General features: G+C 37.4%; 1 protein-coding gene across 1 annotated transcript in view; it reads left to right on the top strand.

The window, feature by feature from the left end:
* Positions 1 to 2981: 2981 nt before the first annotated feature.
* The window catches only part of syne1a (spectrin repeat containing, nuclear envelope 1a), a 193871-nt gene continuing 175448 nt past the window's right edge, over positions 2982 to 21404 (top strand). The window contains exons 1-8 of the mRNA XM_051654915.1: positions 2982 to 3087; positions 6034 to 6095; positions 14024 to 14119; positions 14731 to 14814; positions 20276 to 20296; positions 20471 to 20563; positions 20671 to 20849; positions 21001 to 21197. Coding sequence (XP_051510875.1) covers positions 2982 to 3087; positions 6034 to 6095; positions 14024 to 14119; positions 14731 to 14814; positions 20276 to 20296; positions 20471 to 20563; positions 20671 to 20849; positions 21001 to 21197 — 838 coding nt within the window. The remainder of the gene's footprint in view (positions 3088 to 6033; positions 6096 to 14023; positions 14120 to 14730; positions 14815 to 20275; positions 20297 to 20470; positions 20564 to 20670; positions 20850 to 21000; positions 21198 to 21404) is intronic.

Genomic DNA, 21404 nt, shown 5'->3' with positions numbered 1-21404 from the left:
ATAAATAATGCCCTTATGTGTAGAAAGAATTGTTGCTATAGTGATGGACAAAATTGAGCAATGATGAAAAAGTGTGTGTGTGTGTGTGTTTGGGGGGGGGGGGGGGGGGGGTTGGGGGGTTTACGAGGACATTTTTTTAGGTTACAAACTGGTAATTACAAGGGTATTATGCTATAAATGTTTTGTTTTTTTGAAAATGTAAAAATACAGAAAGTTTTTTGTGAGGGTTAGGTTTAGGGGTAGGGTTAGAGTTAGGGGATAGAATCTATAGTTAGTACAGTACAAAAATCATTATGTCTATATAGAGGCCTCATAAGGATAGCCGCACCAACACCAACATGTGTGTGTGTGTGTGTGTGTGTGTGTGTGTGTGTGTGCACATCTTGTTTCACTAGACTTGTGAGGGACATATTTCTGACAGGGTAATCAGAAAAAAAAAAGAAAAATAAATATATATATATATATATATATATATATATTTGAGGATGGTATTCGCTTCATAAAGGGACTAAATAATGTTTTATTTCAAGCCTAAATGCCAGTGGTTTAGGGTAAAAGGGAGGCTAAGGTTTGTTTGTGATGGTTATAAAAAGCTTAATTTAAGAACAATAGAAGTCAAAAGGAGGTCTGCACAAGTATAGCCTATATTTTAAAATCCTGTGTGTTTGTGAAGTAGAGAGGGAGTCTTCTCAGCTTGGGGCACTTGTTTTTGGTTGTAATTGTTGGATCGTCAAATAAAAAGTATTCCCATGGGAAATCACCAGGTACAGCAAGTGTGCAACGTATATAAATCCCAAGAATGTATGTTTGTGGATCTTGGCAGTGAGGCTGCACTTTCAACTGAGAAAGCTTGTCTAGAAACTCACACTTCCATAAATATCTGTCTTTATATCTAATGGTATTGTAGATTTATATTTCAGCTTAATGGCTTTTCTAGTCAGTTGAGTTCCTGAGCATACCACTAGGTGATGCACTGTACTTTGTGGTGAAATTTTCTTTTCTCTTTCTTTTTCATTCTTTCTTTCTTTCTTTATTTCTTTGTTCTTTGTAGACCTTTTGCAACTGGCGAACACTGGCTTTAATAGAGCATTACAAAAGGGAAGCCCATGGGGTTAGTTGGATAGCCTCAGGGATCAGGTAACCCAGCATCTGTTTGGATCCCTAGGCTAGAATAGCCCTCAGCCTTTACACAAGGTTCTTCTTTTAGTAACACAAAATCCCCTGTTGAATGAAATTAGAATTTGTGCTTTTCCAAAATGCTATCTCTTTTTTCCATCTCTTTCTCATTGTTCTCTACACTAAAGCAGCTCCCATATATGTATTTACAAATAAATACAAATACTTAGGCTCTATAGACTATAAAAATAGCTAAATATATGTTATATTCTGTTGTAAGTTTTGCATGATAAAAAATAGGTCATTCACAGGTTTCTCAATGCCTCTATATTGCTTTTGTTTTGAGGGCCTCAGAGTGATGGTGTTACAATGATTTGCTCAATGTACTACTCAGAAAGATGACCTCGGTTCAGGACCATGGACAGAGACTAGACACTTTCATACCAAAGCATTGATGGCTAACCACTACTGCTGTCACTTATCTGTCAGTCGAAAACATTAGCCACCATAAATATCATTGTTTTAAATATCAATAATATGTATTATTTCTTTGCATAGCTTTTCAAGCCATCATTGTTCATCACTGAATTCTGCCACATTCACACAAAGACCTATACTCAGAAACTCTCTCCATCTCTTTCTCTTACAATCACACATGCATACATACAGACAATACATACATACATACATGCATGCACACACCTGTCAAAGAGAGATTTTCATTAAAGCTTTAGCAGAAGACATTCCAGGCTTGAGAAGGGAATTGAAGATAACAGGAAACTGATAGCATATGACAGGAGCCATTTGATATTAATGAATGTCATCATTTAAAAACCTTTTGGGAGGAGACGAATAAAGGAGAAAATTACACCCATGATTAATGAAACTATCATAATTTTAGAGATAATCATTCTCCCCAGGCTTTTAATTTTCTCATATCTTCATTTTCAAAATCTGCAAAAATAGTGTGTGGTTAAATTCCTTTTCTCCAGTGGAGAAGTGTAAATTGTATTTTATTCTGTAATAGTATTTTTATATATAGTAAACCAGTGTTACAGCCTGTTTGTTTATAGCTCTGGGACAAAAAGCCCACATTGCATTTCACGCATCTAGTTGTAAAGGGCTATTTGTTTTGTTAGACTGTTGAAGGAGGTTTATAAAGCCTTTGGGAGCTGTAAAGTAGATCAAGCAATGTTTTCAGGCAAAGTTAAGCAGCTCAGCCCAGCGGCTTTCCCTAAAACCCCTGAATCCAGTATATTTTGTGGGAGGGGAAAGAGGTGGAGAATTCATCTGATCTTTAGGAATTTCAGTTCAGAACACGTCCTGTCTGGTTTGGTCTTTGAAGAGTGCGTGCTGGCTATGTGACTTGTAACACATACACATTAACATGCATGCACACACCACTCCCCCTCCCATTTATACGCTCAGATCTGTGATGACATCACACATTCCCACACTAACCGATTGGCTGGTGGCACAAGGGGAATGGATTGTTCCTGCAGTTGTACTGAATGAGAGAGAGATGCTGAGACTGGCGTTACACACATGCAGACATTCCCACACACCTTCTCCATTAGAGCAGACATTATAGGAAGAATATGGGTGACTGAACTCAAAATCTCCAGTGTAGTTACTTATGTTGGATGGCTAGAATAAAGTAGGGAACCCCAAAAAGAAAGCAACTGAAGGTCTTCTGTAGCAACAAGCAACAGATCAGTCCTGGGAGGACTCCTTACCTGTAGAGAGATCAAAGGGGAGAAAGAGAAAACAAGAAGTCACCACAAGAGGAGAGGGCAAGGGTAGTTTACCCTGAGCAACACCTCTTACCATCACATGTGGATGTCCTCTTCATGGACTTTATTGGAATGGAAGTCAAGGGCAAGGTGGCAAGACGGTGGGAGGATGTAGCTGCCAAGAAGAAGACTGGCACATCCCTCAACTTAGTGCCTGGTGTTTCTCGGCACCTGCGTGGTAAGAAATTGGCATAATCGATTATGAAAATGTATCCCCTTGAATATCTGTTATGCCCTGAAATGGTGAAGTAGATTTCACATGAGCAATTCTTTGTGGCAGATCTGCATCTTTGGCACTTTTATTATCTGTACTTATTTAAGTTTATATGTGTGTTAACTTTTTTTTGTGTGCTTACCAAAATTCGAACCACTGCCCCCATTGGCCGAAACTGGAAGTGTTGTGAACATATGAGCTCCAGTTTCCGGGTGAAATGTCCACAGATAGGTGCCAAAAGCGAGTTGTTTTTAATTCTAAATTATGTTATAAAGGCAAACATATTTTATTAAGCGTACTGTACGCCCTAACCCAAACACCAAACCTAAACTTAACCAGCAGTGGAGTAAAAATTTAATCTTAGAAGGAAAATGCAACCTCTGAATATGTGAATGCGATTACTTCTTGGTTTCCATCAGACCAGAATACAGGTAGACTGATATATTGGTTTTACAGATTAATCGGCGTCAATAGTTATTTTCTGGAACTATTGGTTATCGGCAAAAATCTATACCAATAGTTGGCAATAGTATTTATTTTATTAAAAAATTTTTATTTCTCCATGTTCCCTGTGTGTGCAGAACTGGAGGATTCTACAGTCTGAGCGGCTTGGTTTTACAGTATAACAGCGGCTTATAGAGATAAAATAAAAACAGTCACATGGAGACATCTTTGACAATATTCATCCATAGTTTTATCTGCACTTGAATGCAGATTTTGTTGTCTTGAATAGATATATGGACTATATGGAAACTTGCTCCAGCAGCACATACTGTACATCGGGTCTCCAACTGGTGAAAATATAGGCTATAAAAAGTTTAAAGTGGTAAATACTTAAAGGGTTAGGGTTAGTTCACCCAAAAATTATTTCATTATTTACTCACACTAATGCCATTTAAGACCTGTAGGACTTTCTTTCTTCTGCAGAACACAAATGAAGATTTTTAGAAGAATATCTCAGCTCTGTAGGTCCATACGATACAAGTGAATGGTGGCCAGACCTTTGAAGCTCCAAAAAGCAGATAAAATCAGCATTAAAATAATCAGTACGACTCCAGTGGTTTAATCAGTGTCTTCTGAAGTGATCCAGTCGGTTTTGGGGGAGAACATACCAAAATGTAACTCCTTTTTCACTATACATCTTGACAGCAGTCTCCTTGGCGATCGTGATTTCAAGCTCGAATACACTTCCTATAGTGCCATCTAGTGCTCTGCTCATGCGTCAAGCACTAGGAAGTGTAATCGAGCTTGAAATCATGATCATGCTTAGAGACTGCAATGGCATGATGTTCAATGAAAAAGGAGTTATATTTTGGTCTGTTCTCACCCACAACCGACTGTATAACTTAAGAAGACTTGGATTAAACTACTGGAGTCGAATGGGTTAGTTTAATGTTGCCTTTATCTGCATTTTGGAGCTTAAAAGGTCCACCATTCACTTTTATTAAAATGACCTACAGAGCTGAAATATTCTTCTAAAAATCTTTGTTTGTGTACTACAGAGGAAAGAAAGTCATACACATCTGGGATGGCATGAGGGTGAGTAAATGATGAGAGAATTTTCATTTTTGGGTGAACTATCCCTTTAAATACAGAGCACTGTAATGAAGCCAAGTCTCTGTCATTTCAAAATAAGAGTCTCTTGTGTGTTTTGGGGTTGTTAACAGTTAAAAGTCCCACATTATGCATCAAATCTTCAAATCAAATCTTTTTCTGGGATTTGGGTTGAACAATAAACTCTTGTAGCCTCTATGTATTTGCCCATCACAAAACCATCAGCCGATTAATTTTTCCCCCAACTTAGTTATCGGAATCAACAAAATCCACTATCGGTCGACCGCTAGACCAGAGCCCCCGGTCTCAGTCGCTCCACAGGAAACACATTTAAATTGATGCAGATTTTGCGGTTGCCACTAACTCAGCAAAATAGGTTCAGTGTCTGGGTACTGGAACATTCGGTACCAACATATTGAGATTCTGTGTGATCAATGTTGTTTTGGGAATAACGGGGTCTGAAGGGTATCTTGCACATACATGTTAAAAATGTAAACATCATCACTGGTGGTGTATGAGTGTGACTGTGTGCAGCTGAAAGAGAGACAGACAATGAAGTGTTAATTAAACATGGTGGCTCTTTTAGAAGGGATTTCATTAGGAATTAGAAAAAAAAGTGGCACAGACTCCATGGATATAACAGTGTAGGTGCAATTGGGACAGTTTGTGTGTATATGACTGTATAGGTGCATACTGTGTGAGGACATAGTTTATTATGTGAGTTTGCATCTGTGTTTCTTGCTCAGAGTCACTCTGTCCTCATGATGCTGGGCACACACATACACACACAGTCTGAAACTTTAATACACTAATGTAACAGCAATTTATTTCTGTTGCAATCTATCACAATCCTCTTTTCATCAATATTTGAAACTCTGATTCAGGATTAATCAAACTATTAATTCACAAAATACAGAATTTTTAGCATATGAGATATAGGCACATATTATCATTATGCATGAACAAGTTTGTCCTAACACACACATGCACACAGACGGTGTGTGACAAGTGACCGACTTCAATGTAATCCATCAGACAGTGGTTTCATTAAAGATGCTGTGTCTGCGTCAGTTGTCATCTCTTGCTGATATAACAGCTAGGAAAAAGGAAATTACTGTCTCCCTACAGTCCACAATCAGGGCTCTAATAAGACAGAATCTTTTGTCTGGAGTACAACTCATTTATCCTATTTTAAATTGTTTGCTGTATACAATATACAGAAATATCAAAATGTTTACTGTAAATAACGAGCATAATGTCTTATGTTTTATTTAAGATCTATATTGCATGCCCATTTTATGATTTTGTTCAGAGATCCTGTTAATTAGGAATGTGTTTTGTGTGTCTTTCCTTCAGACGAGCAGGAGGCTGTGCAGAAAAGAACTTTTACAAAATGGATAAACTCTCATCTGGCTAAGGTGAGCTGAGTCATGTGTGTGATTTGATACTGAACAAACATTCATCCATGCAAGTGTACAAGTAGAAATACAAAGTACCTGAAGGTTGTTTGCCACTTTTCTCCACATTGCAGAATTAATCAGTCACAAGACCTGTGGCAGTCCAGGTCCAGCATAAACATGCACTCTAATCTCCTCTATAGATTACTGTGCCCCCTTTTGCAGGGTACAGTCAACCTGCTGACAGGAATTACCTATAGACAGCTATGTAACAAGCCAAGATTATGTAAAATAAATCTTTGTGAGCTAAGATGGCTTTGTGGCACTATCAAACCAATGGCGTGCGTTTGGGTTGGGACTATGAGATTGACCAACCAATGAAATACAAGGGGTGTGTTTAGGAAACCTATTTGAAAACAGCCTTTATTGTTGCAATTCTGCTTAGTGGCTCTAGAGGCACAGAGTATACACTCTTTACCTTTAAGTAACCATAGATAGAAAAAAAAAAACAAAGCTTTAATTCACCTACTAGAAAGAGATAGATTACAGCTGATAGCTTTAGATTAAATAATTGAAATATGAGGCATCTTTAAATAAATTATGTTATTAAAAGCTTGCCCAATAAAAGGTGCTTAGAAAAATTAACCAGCAAAATTGGACACAAGGGCATTTGGGCTCATCATATGGTTGTGATAATAGCATTACAGCATGTTGATTTGTGTGTTAAGAGTGATAGGTCAAGCCGTTCGCAATTACCCTGCCACCATAAATATTTCCAGTTTGAGCCCCAAGACCTGACTTGAATCATCCTATGTGACGAGAAGCAGCAAATGCATTTGAAAAATCAATTTGTGGGGAAATACATGTTGACGTTTCATATTAGGTTTCACACCAGCGCCTTTCCAGCATAAAATTGCAAGCCACAGAAGATTTGAATGTGTTAATGGCTATTAACATTTTAAGTAAACTCTCTGGCTCTTATTTATTTCTTTGTTTGTTTTTGGCTTTTGAATGAAACTGTTGTGTTTTTGTATTGCAAATGTTCATTATGATCTCATGATGATAAAATGTGATGTGATCATGCTTTCAGCTGCCTTTAGTGCTCTCAGATCCGTTTTACACATTTTACCATGTTTAAATCCTTTCCACAGAATTCAACAGATTCATCAGTGCAAAAAAATTAAAAATGACTAACTTTAGGTGTGTGTTGTTTGTGTTTACATTGTTTAGGCCACCTGTCTGTTTTTACTATTCAAATAAGCCTCCAGATCTAGCAAAAATCTTAATTCTTTCTTCTGTGTCATGAGTGAGAGTTGAATAAAGGGATACAGATAGAGCTCAGATCAGTCTTAGAAAGTAAGTCTTAAGTATTTCATTCACTGGACTGTATTTTGAATATATAATCTTGTACTCGCAATTCTATTGTGTGACAGATACTGCATGATCTGATTGCTTCAATAGACACAAGACATGACACTTCATTTATGAAATGTGTGTGCGGGAAGGACAGAAATGAAAATTGTCTAATTAAAATTAAAATAGAGAAATATTTTAACTAACTCTACAAGCGTCAGTATCAGTTATCTTCACTATATCTTATAAATCCAAATAATTTGTTCAGTAGCTAAAAACCAACATGCGTTCCAGAAACCTGCTGTTCCCAATTCTTTACTGGTGTCCTTTAAACTCATCCCACCACTGAATGATGTTGCCGTGGTGATAGCACTCTCAAGTGTTTGCAGGAGAACTTTCAGAATCATTTAGTATGAAATGTGACTATTCTGATTGTTCACAGAACGCTTTTATACATCTGTTTCTGAAGATATTCCTACTGCTGATAAAGCTGTTTAGTTGTTAATTTGGAGTGAAACTGTGTGTGCTATTTTATTGATCACTGGCTGAGTTCGGAATGGCATACTACCCATACTACTCTTACTTATTCTGCCATATGTGTCTATGGCAGAAATAGTATGAGTAGTATGGTAGTATGCAGTTCTGAACTCAGCCACAGTCTCAAGTTGTTCAGAAGTTGTATTTTTGATCAAATTGTCTATCTCTAGCCCTCCACCAAACCTCTAATGCAAATAATCTCCTGTGATTTTCCAGTTCTCTAATTCATAGCCTAAAGGCACAGGATTAATTCTTTGCATTGGTGAAATAACACAGAATGTGAATTCCACACCATTTGTCCCTCTCCTATCATTCCTTTATAGGAGTATCAAAAGATTATAAGATGATTCACCCACGGGTTCTTATTAAATAATGAAACGTAATTATGTGCGAACAGGTAAAATTAGTTCCAAATTTCACTAGTAATAAGTGATACAGATGTTGCAGTAAGGCTACAAAGTCTTGTGTATGTTGGCAGAAGTTGAATGCTCACTGGCTGGTTTTCAAATCACTGCCATTTGCAAAGTGTGCAGTATTTGCTAAAGCATCAACCTTAGCACAAGTGACAGATCACTTCCACAGAGTTATGGCAAGAGGTGGGTTGAGTAGCCAAAAACTGTACTCAAGTAAAAGTACAATTACTTTAAAAAAAAGAATTACTCAAGTAAAAGTAAAAGTGCTAACATAAATAATTACTTGAGTAAGAGTAAGAAAGTATTTAATTAAAAGAGTACTCAAGTAGAGAGTAACTCGTTACTTTCACAAATGACATAATGGACGTTAACTCCCTACATTCTATTACATCATACACATTTAACATGTATTACAGAATTATTATTATTATTAATGGAAATTCTGTCATCATTCACCATAATGTTGTTCCAAACCCGTATTACTTTTTTCTTCCATGCAACACAGTAAATAGATTTTAGACAGAATGTTAGCCTTGGCCACTATTTACTTTCAGTGAATGTGTTTTTTTTCTTTCTATATTTTGAAAGTGAATGGTGACTGAGACTGTCAGTCCCTAACATTCTGTCTAACATATTTTGTGTTCCACATAATACAAAGCGTCACACTGGTTTGGAACAACATGAGGGTAGGGAAATGATGATGGAATATTAAATTATGGCTGAGCTATCACTTTAAAGGGGCAGTTCACCCAAAAATGAAAATTCTCTCATCATTTACTCACCTTCATGCCATCCCAGATGTATGGCTTCCTTTCTTCTGCAGAACACAAATTAACATTTTTAGAAGAATATTTCAGATCTGTAGGTCAGTACAATGTAAGTGAATGGGTGCCAAAATATTATGCTCCAAAAAGCAAATGTAGGCACCATAAAAGTAATCCATACGACTCCAGTAGTTAAATCCACATCTTCAGAAGTGATAAGATAGATGTGGGTGAGAAACAGATCAATATTTAAGAAGAAAATATAGAAGTTCTTCTCCCAGCCCAGCAGGGGGTGATATGCAGAGAAGAATGTGAATCACCAAAAACACAAGAAGAAGAATGTGAAAGCGATCTGTTTCTCATCCACACCTATCATATCGCTTCTCATATTAAAGAGCACCTATTATGGTTTTTAAATATGCCTAATTTTGTTTTAAAGGTCTCATACAATAGATTTACAAGCATCCAAGGTCAAAAAAAACTTTAATTTGCTCATAATTTAAATTGCAGCATTACCTTTTTTTCCCGGTGTCAAAAACGACTTGTTCAATGATCCGATCTAAAGGATTCATTCTAAACTCCTCCTTTCAGAGAGCCTACTCTGCTCTGATTGGTCAGGTGTCCCAGGCTGTTGTGATTGGTCTACCGCTTAGTGTAGTGTTTGAGGGTGGGTCAAAGCTGTTCGCGAGCAGCTGATGAAGACCAGAGGCGGGTTTTTTGTTACCAAATTACGTAGGTTAGTGCAGGAAGTAAGTCTGGAATTACTAAGGACTCATTTCAGGTGTTCAGAATCAATTCTTTCTTTTGGGAGTCAATAACTCCATTTGTCGTGCACTTTGATTTTTGAAACTTTACAGACTTTTTTACATTCACAAACAGCTATATAACACACTACATGAAAGGTTATATTTGAAAAACCATAATAGGTGCTCTTTAATATGTGCTAATTGTAATCTTAAAAATGCATATGGACCCTTTTCACAGACAGTGACAATGTATTTCCTCCTTAATTTAGCAGTGTAAATCTAGCAAACTTTATTTTACTTTTTTTTACTTTTTGTTTTATTTTGTATTATTGTTATTAAATGCAAATTTGTAGCAGTATTTTTTGTGTAATATTACCCTGCAATTAATAATAATAATAAACTAGAAATCATTGCTGCAATGGGGTTTCAAATACAGCTGCTGAGGGAGTGACTGTAAATTTGTCATCCTTCTTTCTTCTGATTGCTGTAATCCATCTCTCTCTGTTTCCTTGGAAATTCATGGAAATGTAATCGCAGATTTTTTTCTTTTGCTGTTGGAGCAAATTGGAGTGCAAAAATATTTGCTGTCATCTCCCTTTTACCAGTATAGAAATTTACTCTGCTTTGGTTTACTTCCATGTTATAAACCTGGAAATACGAAAAGGGTCTATTAAACAGAAAATAGAAATGGAGTGTGTACATATAAGCAGTTTTTAAATCAAGGCTTTGTTTAATTGTCTGTGCACATCCTTGGCACAAAAGACAAACAAACTAATCAGCATCAGAGAAAGATCTCGGTTCAACCCAGTAATCAATTGCCACAGAATTGATCAGTATTGCATTAAGAGATTTAACAGAATCTTCATACTCCAAACCATTCATTAAATGATACCATCACTGGACTCACAGTGCCTCAGGCCTTTTTACTCATGCATGTGCTTGCAAATTTGAAGGACATCAGAGAGTCAGGACTGAGCACTAATCTGCCTAAGAGCCTCAGCTTGATTAGCCACTAGAGAGAGAGAGAGAGAGAGAGAGAGAGAGAGAGAAAAGAGAGGGAGACGAGGAGTGCGTTCGAATGAAAGATAGGCCACCCTCCATTTCAATTTTGACAAATCCTCTCAGACAGGGTTAGGGCTTAATTATGGCACACCCAATATTGAGGATGAGCTCATTTCTCATGAGTTTGACAGATAGCATGTGTGAGCAGCATACAGCAGCCACCTGGACACACTGCTGCCTCCACCTGCTTTGTCACTTGACATATCAACAGCCCATCAGATTTCTTTGCATTGTGAGACTGATTGCAGAATGAATGTCAACATCAAAGGGAAGATTAGGGGCTAAAACCTTTCATATGGAGCCCCCCTTGGGCCACTAAGGAGAAGTTATTGTAATACCAATGATTTTTTTCAATTGTACTCTCAGTTTATACACAGTATTCAAGGATTTGTACACTGTTCCCTCATTTTAACAATTTGTGCTTACTGCTTTGTAAAACTGCACCCTTAATTCAGCAATAAGAATGCATACTCATGGATTTGAAAATCATACCCTCAATTTTGCAATTTGTGTTCCCACATTTTTGTACATTGTAACCTTAATTTTGCAATTAGCAAGCACGGATTTGTAAGTTGTACCCTCAATTTTGCAAGTTATACCCAAAGATTCATAAACTGTGCTCATGAATTTGTAAACCACTCCTTCATTTTAACAGTTCATGTTGATATATTTGTAAACTGTACCCTACATTTTTTTTGCCATCAATAGGCCTACTCATGCATTTGTAAACCACACCCTCAATTTTGCAATTTGTGCCCACAGATTCATAAAATGTATCCTACTCACATGCTGCGTCCGAGTATCCATACTTCCCTACTATATAGTATGCCAAAAACTGTATGCCAATGAAGTAGTATGTCCGAATCCTCAATATTCATAAAATAGTACGTGAGAAATACCCGGATTACCACTATTTCCAGCGAGATTCAAAAGATATATATATATATATATATATATATACAAAGAAAGTTGTTTCTTGTGCTTAAATTGTGCTTGTTTAACAAAACCAGGGTAGATTATTTTCGCGGTTGTTGTTCTTACGTCATATATTCAGGTCACAGGTCAATACCCACATACCCGGATAAAATTTGTAAAAAATCTATTCATACTAGTGGCATGCATACTTAATAGAATATACTGTTTTACCAGCTGAGAAGTGCTTCCTTCATCACAGTACATACTGTAACAGTACACGATTTTAGATGCAGACATGGATTTGTAACCCACACCCTCAATTTGGCAATTTGTTCACAGAGATTTGCCACTAGGCAGGCTACTGTACGTACCTTTATTAATAAAGTCAATTTTTTTATTTTATGACCATGTGCTAAACTAGAGTATAATATGGTACAGAATTAAAGGGATAAAGTGGTGATTCCCTTTGAATCATCAAACTCATTGAATGTTGCGATATTTATTTAGTTCAGTCACATCGAATATAGATGTGGGTGATAAATGTAATGCAGGACGTAGTGATCTGTTAGGATGTTGTGAATCTATAATGAATAAACTGTATATTTTTTTGAAATATTGAAATAAATAGTGTTTTGGTGCACAAACAGCAGCTGCTCTTTGCGAGAATATTCATTATTTTGCCATGCCCTTCTCTCGACCTCAACTGCACTCATCCCTGCCCCCTAACAGTTTCTCTCTCATCTCTGACAGATATTGAAAACAGTTAGAGAGGTCCTCAGGCATTTCTGTGTTCACATGAACTTTGATTGGGTTACCCAAATAACACAGCTACCATTGATAAATGCTGTCAGTCAGTTGAATACATCACCAGCGCCTGCCGTGACAATCTATTACCATCAGTAATAAACAGACATAGATAATTAGTATGTTAAGCCCTGCTGCTTGTGCCTTTGTGATTTTTCCTCTTCTTTTTCATTAGTCACATACAGTAATTACCCAAAGTGCCTCTTTTTAATGTAATATCCCATGAAGTGATTTCATCCAATTAGCTTTTGAATTATTTATAGCTAATTGGAATATCTTAGCAATTCCTCCCCCTACTCTCTTAAAATGGTTTAAGAATAAATCTTTTAAAAACTTCCTGAGGAAGTCTTTGTGACTCTAATTAAGGTCATCCCCACTGTTGTTTCCTCTTGATGTTGTTCACTTTCACTTTTTAGCTATTTTTTTTTCCATTTCTCTCTCTCTCTCTCTCTCTCTCTCTCTCTCTCTCACTCACTTTCACCGTTTCATATTAATCTCCTTATGAATGACTTTGCCACCCAGCTGCTTTCTACTCCAAATCTCAGTCATGTGATGCTTTCTTAAGGGAAATCCTGGATGTCTCGTCCGGGTAAAGAGGGGCTGTTTGGATGGATTAGTGGAGGGGCTTCGTCAGGTCAGACCGTCTGTGTCGTCTCCAGAATCAGCACTTTTTACTCAGGCTTTTTTAATGCTTTTTAAACTCAGGACTGTCACAGTGTGACAGCCCAAATCTTGACTGTAGGTTTTACTTCAAACCGGAGTTTGATCAATCATGAGCCCAAAATTTGATCTGATATTCAACAAAGTCACAACAATAGACTTACACAGTCTGCTTAAACAAATAACACAACATGATTATACGTATTCATTTCTATACTGAACATACAGTGTAAACATTCACAGTGCAGTGTTAAAAAAAAAAAGTGCAGAATGGCTTCTACAGAGGAAAATATGCCTTAAAGAGTGTCTTAACCTGATTGAGATGCTTTGGCATGACCTTCACACCAGACAGCCCAAGAATATTGCTGAAATGTTGTGCAGGTCTGATCTGCAATTACAGGAAACATTTAGTGAATGTTTTTACTGCCACAAGAGGATCCACCAGTTATTAAATCCAAGGGTTCACACACCCAGCATGGTGTGTTCAAATAAGGACATACCTGTAACAATATATCATTGTTTGTGTGTTATTTAAGCAGACAGACTGTGTTTGTCTATTGTCGTGACTTAGCTAAGGATCAGATCAAAATTTATGACCAATTTAAAGCAGAAATCTACGGTATATTACAAACGGTATATCCTGCAGTTGTAAATGTAAAAGTAATATGTAAAATAATTTTTTTCCCCCTCCCCAGCGTAATCCTCCCTTGGTGGTCTCAGATCTCTTTGAAGACATTAAAGATGGGGTGATGTTGTTAGCTCTTCTTGAAATCCTGTCTGGACACAAACTGGTAAGCTCCATGTAGTTTTTGCAATTAGTCCCTCTGTACATGAATTTTTATTTATTTATTTATTTATTTTGCTATTTGGTATTGTAAAAATATTTAAAAGCTGTACAAATTACTATTTTACAGTATCACAAAGTGATGTTAGCTGCAGAATCAAAGTTGTTTTACATGATAGAAAACATTTAATAATTCAATTAATATTATAAAAGAACCAGTTATTTGTAAAGTTTATTCATCACACATTATTTGCTCTTGAATACTCATACTTAGCAAGAAAATTCCCATAAGGCAAGTGATGCCTTAGGTCTTTACAGTGCTGTAACAATCAATATCCTGAGTGACACATGGTGCTTGGATAAGTGTATTTGTTTTTGTATTTACATTTCTCTTGCCATCTTTTTGATGTGTCATCATGTATTTTTATATATATTTTATTTTGCTTTTCTCTCCATGCTACATATAACCATCCTTCTCATTTGCTTTCTTGTTGTCTCTTTCTCTTTTTCGGATCGTTTTCATCCCTTCTCCCCTTCCTTGCTGGCTATTTACATTTTCCTCTGACTATCTTCACCATTTTCCTTTTGTCTGCTGTACTACCCTCTCCAATCTGACAGCCGTGTGAGCAGGGCCGCAAGCTGAGGAAGATCCACTGGGTTGCTAACGTGGGAAGAGCGCTCAAGTTTCTGGAGGGCAGGAGGGTAAGGTAGCCCATTCCCAGAGTGCTTTGCTCAGGTGTACAGCTCCAGGTCTTAAACATTCATTCTGACCTACATGACCTCTTCCCTGCTGTATCCCCCAAGTCTCTGTCTGATATTGCTCCTTCGCTTTACACCGATCAGCCACAACATTAAAACCACCTGCCTAATATTGTGTAGGCCCCCCTCGTGCCGCCAAAACAGCACCAACGCTCATCTCAGAATAATATTCTGAGATGCTATTCTTCTCACCACAATTGTACAGAGCGGTCATCTGAGTTACCGTAGACTTTGTCAGTTCGAACCAATCTGGCCATTCTCTGTTGACCTCTCTCATCAACAAGGCATTTCTGTCCACAGAACTGCCGCTCACTGCATGTTTTTTGTTTTTAGCACCATTCGGAGTAAGTTCTAGAGACTGTTGTGTGTGAAAACCCCAGGAGATCAGCAGTAGCAGAAATACTCAAACCAGCCCATCTGGCACCAACAATCATGCCACGGTCGAATTCACTGAGATCAAATTTTTCCCTCATTCTGATGGTTGATGTGAACATTAACTGAAGCTCCTGACCTGTATCTGCAAAAGTATATGGTAATTCAGATAACCGCTCTGTACAATTGTGGTGAGAAGAATAGCATCTCAGAATGCTATTCTGAGATGCGGGTTGGCGCTGTTTTGGCGGCACGAGGGGGACCTAAGCAATATTAGGCAGGTGGTTTCAATGTTGTGGCTGCTCGGTGTACATTGATGTCTCATGAGAGTTGATAGAAAAAAAGCAGGAAAACCAAGTTATATTTACTAAATTCTGCTTCACAGTGCTTACATTTAAACTACAATAAACAATAGGAGGAATTCAGTCAAAATGAATTGTTCCCACTTGAAATGCCTTTTATTTGCACATGCTGTCTGTGTTGTTTTAGCACCCTATTCACTAAAGGAATTATGCAAATCAGGGAACACTGAAAAATATATTGCTGAACGCAGTTCCAAATCTTCCAGATCAGTTCTGAGTGCTAGGTTGTGGAGAATACAGCAGACTACCACGCTCTGCCACACTTTACTAAGACTATACAGTACAGTTTTGCTCCACCACTGCAATCCAGGCACTTGAAACAGCTTCATTTCATCATTTGATGAATTACTGCTGCCATCATCATTAGAAAATGTACACAAATGTCTCAGTTAAACAAAAAAAATCTAATTTCAGAAGGCAATAATGTACAATCTATAACAAGCATAATTTACATAGAAAGTTAGATTGTTTGCCCTGAAAAGAATTACATTAATTTAATTTAAATATGCCACATTACTATTTCAGTGCATTTAGTGGCTGGTTACACTGGAATATGGGTGGATAGTGAATAAGATGCAGGTTTTTGCACTGAAATACCACACATAAAAGTGCAGCTGTTTACTGAATTTGCCCCAGAGTGTTTCAGTCATATCAGCAAAAAATTAAGGATTAATGGATTAATTATAACATGCTAGATAGTTTATGACAGGCTCTAGAGCTTATACATATAAATCAGTGTAGATTTATAAGGTGATGTTGACACCTTAGGCTGAAATCATTCTCATTATTAACGTTCAATCCTGAGTCACCATGTTATAAATCTTTCTCTGGTACCTTACATGGGATGATGAGCTTTCCTCATAGAATCTTTCTCTTTCTATCTGTGGTTGCCAGGTCCATTTTTATGTAGCTCAATACATTTTTGTTTAAAAGTAGATTAAAGGAAGAAATGTTTATTGTCTTTCCAGGTCTATCGTTACTAACACAATTTAATTTCAAAATGTGCCTATTTTTTACTGTATAAACAGGATATTTTTCATATTATTTCTTTGGAGAAAAGGACATAGATATTTCATTTAGACATGCAGTCTAGTTGAGCCTCAGACTGTATAGTCTGCCCTTATATGCCCTGTCAGTGAATGAAGCTGCCTCCCACTCTTGAGGTGGTCTGTCTGGTAAATCTGATCTATCCAGGAGCTCTCTTGGTCTTTCACCATCTTATCTCTCTCTGTCATCCCTGTCTCATGTTGCTTCTCTCCCCGTGGAGCACAGTGGGAAAAACCAGAGTAGAGAACATTTTTGAATGATGTATTTGTATTGAACTGTATATTTTCATCCATTGTGTGTGTCTGCTCACACTGTTTTAAGTACTGTAAATTAATGTTTTGATTGTGCATGAGAAAGTATAAGATGTGAACTTAAATATGTGACCTTTCATTCAGGGATCCCCCAGTGTATTGTTAATTAAAACACTTAATGATTAATCTTACAGTTCATACATAATTCTTTAGTTTTAAACATTCCCCAGTGCCCACCAACATTTACTCAGTGTACTTATAAAAAACAAGACTTGCACTACACATAGATATCCAATATTGGCTTATATTCATGTTATTTTGCCAGAAAGGACCTGGCTCCCTCAGTGAAAATTCTCATATCATTTACTCGCCCTCATGCCATCCCAGATGTGTATGACTTTTTATTCTGCAGAACACAAATGAAGATTTTTAGAAGAATATTTCAGCTCTGTAGGTCCTCACAATGCAAGTGAATGGTGGCCAGAAATCTGAAGGTCCAAATTTCACGTAAAGGCATCATAAAAGTAATCCATAAGACTCCAGTGGTTTAATCAATTTCTTATAAAGCGATCCACATTTTTGGGAGAGAACAAAACTGAAATATAACTCCTTTTTCACTGTACATCTTGCCATTGCAGTCTCTAGGCACGATCATGATTTTAAGCATGATTATACTTCATGATCGCCAAGGAGACTGCTGTCAAGAATTATAGTGAAAGAGGAGTTACATTTTGGTCTGTTCTCACCCAAAACTGATTGGATCGCTTCAGAAGACTGGAGTCACCATGGAGATTACTTTTATGCTGCCTTTATGTGATATTTGGACCTTCAGAGTACTGGCCACCATTCACTTGCATTGTATGGACCTACAGAGCTGAAATATTCTTTTAAAAATCTTTGTTTGTGTTCAGCAGAAGAAAGAAAGTCATACACACAGTAAATGATGAGAGAATTTTCATTTTTGGGTGAATTATCCCTTTAAATAAAATATTTTGAGAGATTTTTGTTGTTACTGGATATAGTAATCTATAAGTGAATGCAAAATAGCTTAACATTTAATGATGGTTAGATGCAGTCAGAGCAGTATTTATCTGGTGCAGAAACAATGAGAATCTCAGTAAGGGTCAAAGTATTTGAACAGATCAATTTACACTATACAACACCAGAATTTAGTCATGAATAGCAGCATATTATTAAACATTATATTATTGGGGCCTGGGTTGCTCAGTGATAAAAGATGCTGGCTACCACCCCTGGAGTTCGCTGGTTCGCTAGTTCGAATCCCAGTGTGTGCTGAGTGACTCCAGCCAGGTCTCCTAAGCAACCAAACTGGCTCAGATTGAGGTGAATCACTATGCGACCACGAGGACTTAAAAAGCACATTGGGAATTGGGCATTCCAAATTGGGAGAAAAAAAAACAAAAAACATTGTATTATTTTGTACAATTATTGTAATAAATCTAATATTATAAGATCATGATTTGTTTTTGAACATGTTCATTTAAATAAATCCTCCAAATGAACATTTTCACTGAAATTAATCATGAGAGTGTGTTGAATAATTGCTTCTGTTCGTCCAGCTTCAAAGCTGCTTGTGCAATACAAATATTTCAGAAGGCTACACTTCTACTGATGTTCAGAGGCGAACCTACGGGACAAGCAAGGCAGGCAATTGCCTGGGGCCCCAAGCTTGCAGGGGGCCCCCCATGGGCTGCAATTACAGTAGTTCATGGCAACGACACTTGTAACTAATGATTTGCAACACTAGAATGACATTTTTGAAAACCCCACTAGGGGTCCCCCATCCTTTTAGCTACGATCAAATTCAAGTAAGAGTGGAATGCAGGCATTATGAAGAGGACGTCCGATGTACCAGTCTGGGAATCGGAAGAGGAAAAAGAAAGAGGAGGAGGAGAAGCATGCTGTAACGTTTACTGAATTATCCCCTCTCTCGAAAAGATCGCCAACGGCCGTGCGAGTCGCGAGTTGCGATCATCATTGTTTACATTCTCTGCACTTATTCTCCATACAGTTCTTATTTAATCTCGCGAAACTATACATCATTAGAAAGGCGTAATCTCCAGCTTTGATATTTCACCACTGTTTTGTGATAGAAATGCAACATTGAGATTAAATCCTTAATTTATATCAGGAATACACATCTGACATGTAAAATCAATAAGAGAGTTAGAGACATAAACGTAATAAAGTCACACATGTCCATTAAAGCGAGTAAGCTCTCGTCTTTTTGTCAGTGAGAGGCTTCAGTAAACAACGTCCATTAGAAGTTATAGTCCAAATACTGTATGTGTGCAATTAGAGACAATTTTATGGATTCTCATATGTTTACTTCACATTTCTTTAGAAAAGATTTTACTCTATCCGATCTAAATCACAAGAGTGCTATTAAACTCTCATATGGGGTGTCACACATGTACAGAAAGAGAGAAGGGCACACATAGAAGAGAGTTATTACATCATAGCTAGTTCATTTTTTCATTCGAGTTTAATTTAGCAACTTCTACTGTGGATTAGCTAATTTATTTTTCATGAAAAGAGTGGTTGTGAGATGGCATTGCCAGCATTTGAACTTATATGTTACAAAAAATTATATTTAAAACAATATGTGTGACTGGTTCTTAATTCATGTTCCTTGGTGTGTGTGTGTTTGTGTGTGTGTGTGTGTGTGTGTGTGTGTGTGTGTGTGTGTGTTGCTCATGACAAATGTTAAGTTAGTGGCTTAGCTATTTAGTTATTTACTCCACAATGCTGTTGTCTTGTACTGTATGTGTGTCTGGTTCTTAACGTAGGTGTTTGGTTCTTAATGTATGTGCCCTGGTCTGTGTGTGTGTGTGTGTGTGGGGGCAGGTTTAAGTGGTTTACGAGGACTTTTTTTCAGGTTACAAACTGGTAATTACAAGGGTATTATGCTATAAATGTGGTTTATGAGGACATTTCTAGTGTCCCCATAATTTAAATCACTTAAAAAATCATACTAAACAATGTTTTATTGAAAATGTAAAAATACAGAAAGTTTTTTGTGAGGGTTAGGTTTAGGGGTAGGGTTAGGGTTAGGGGATAGAATCTATAGTTAGTACAGTACAAAAATCATTATGTCTATGGAGAGTCCTCATAATGATAGCTGCACCAACATGTGTGTGTGTGTGTGTGTGTGTGTGTGTGTGCAATGTACACCTTTTCTGTCACTGAAGGGTTTTGTGTTATCTCAAAACGTGAAGGTCTTTATCACCTGTCCTTCAGTTGGTGGGACACACACTTGTTATAGTCATAGCCTGCTTTTGTCAACAGCATGTAATCATGTCTGTTCTTCTCCTCTCTTTCTTTCTCTTTTTTGTTTTGTCACAATTTCAGTCAGCATACAGAGGATCTCCGGTGAGTTTGACCTTTTCGGTGACTGTCTGTAATGTTTGTGATTGACACTATCGCTGTTTGAATCAGGATCACTCGAAATGTAGCTGTGAATTATGAATAGATTCGATCAAATAAAAATAATACAGTGTTAGCAGGATCAGTGTTCTTAAAGTTATATGTACTGATTGGTTGCAGATCAAACTAGTTAACATCAACACAACAGATGTGGTAGATGGCAGACCCTCTATTGTGCTGGGGTTGATATGGACTATCATCTTATATTTCCAGGTATATTTCCATACTGAATTTAACCATTCTTCCATAAATAATGTCCTAATGTTTTTGTAATTTAAAAAAAGAGTATAGGTACTAACATTTTCAAATGTCCTGATCAGATAGAGGAGTTGACTAGTCATCTACCAGCCCTGCAGCCTCAGTCTGGCAGCAACTCTTCAGTGGACAGCTCCAACAGCACCGAGACCAGCAGCCCACCTGTCAAACGCAAGCCTCGCCTTTCTTTTCAGGGTGGGGCCAAGAGAGCTCTGCTCAAGTGGGTTCAGAACACAGCAACAAAGTAAGAATTGTAATGTGAATGCATGTTCATGCATGACCATGAATGAATATACGTATTGTTCATTGTTCTTGTAATCCTGTTTCCCTAAGGGTATAACTGCATTCTTCTAGGGTTTTTGACATTATGTACACATTTGCACATGTATTAACAGGAGATTGGGTCTGGATGTGAAGGACTTTGGCCCAAGCTGGCGCACAGGGGTGGCTTTTCATGCTGTCATCTTTGCTTTGCGACCCCACCTGGTTAATATGGAGCGTGTTTGGAGGAGACCCAACAGGGATAACCTAGAGGAGGCCTTCTCTTTGGCAGAGAGAGAACTGGGTATTCCACGGCTACTTGACCCTGAAGGTGATACCAATCATAAAGAAAACATTTTAACTAAGAGAGTATGAACTGTATGTAGTACTACATTTTGGTCACATGAGAATTATTCAGTCCAATTCATGGAGGTTTCTTTGCAATCAGAGGCTCCCTTTTATACCTGACATTAATATGTTTCGTATCCAGAAAGTACCTGAATATTCTTAACATGAATTGTATTTACACCTTGCATTT

This window comes from Myxocyprinus asiaticus, chromosome 25, assembly GCF_019703515.2.
Source record: "Myxocyprinus asiaticus isolate MX2 ecotype Aquarium Trade chromosome 25, UBuf_Myxa_2, whole genome shotgun sequence".
NCBI classification, from domain to species: Eukaryota; Metazoa; Chordata; class Actinopteri; order Cypriniformes; family Catostomidae; genus Myxocyprinus; species Myxocyprinus asiaticus.
This window is presented reverse-complemented; position numbering and strand designations above follow the sequence as displayed.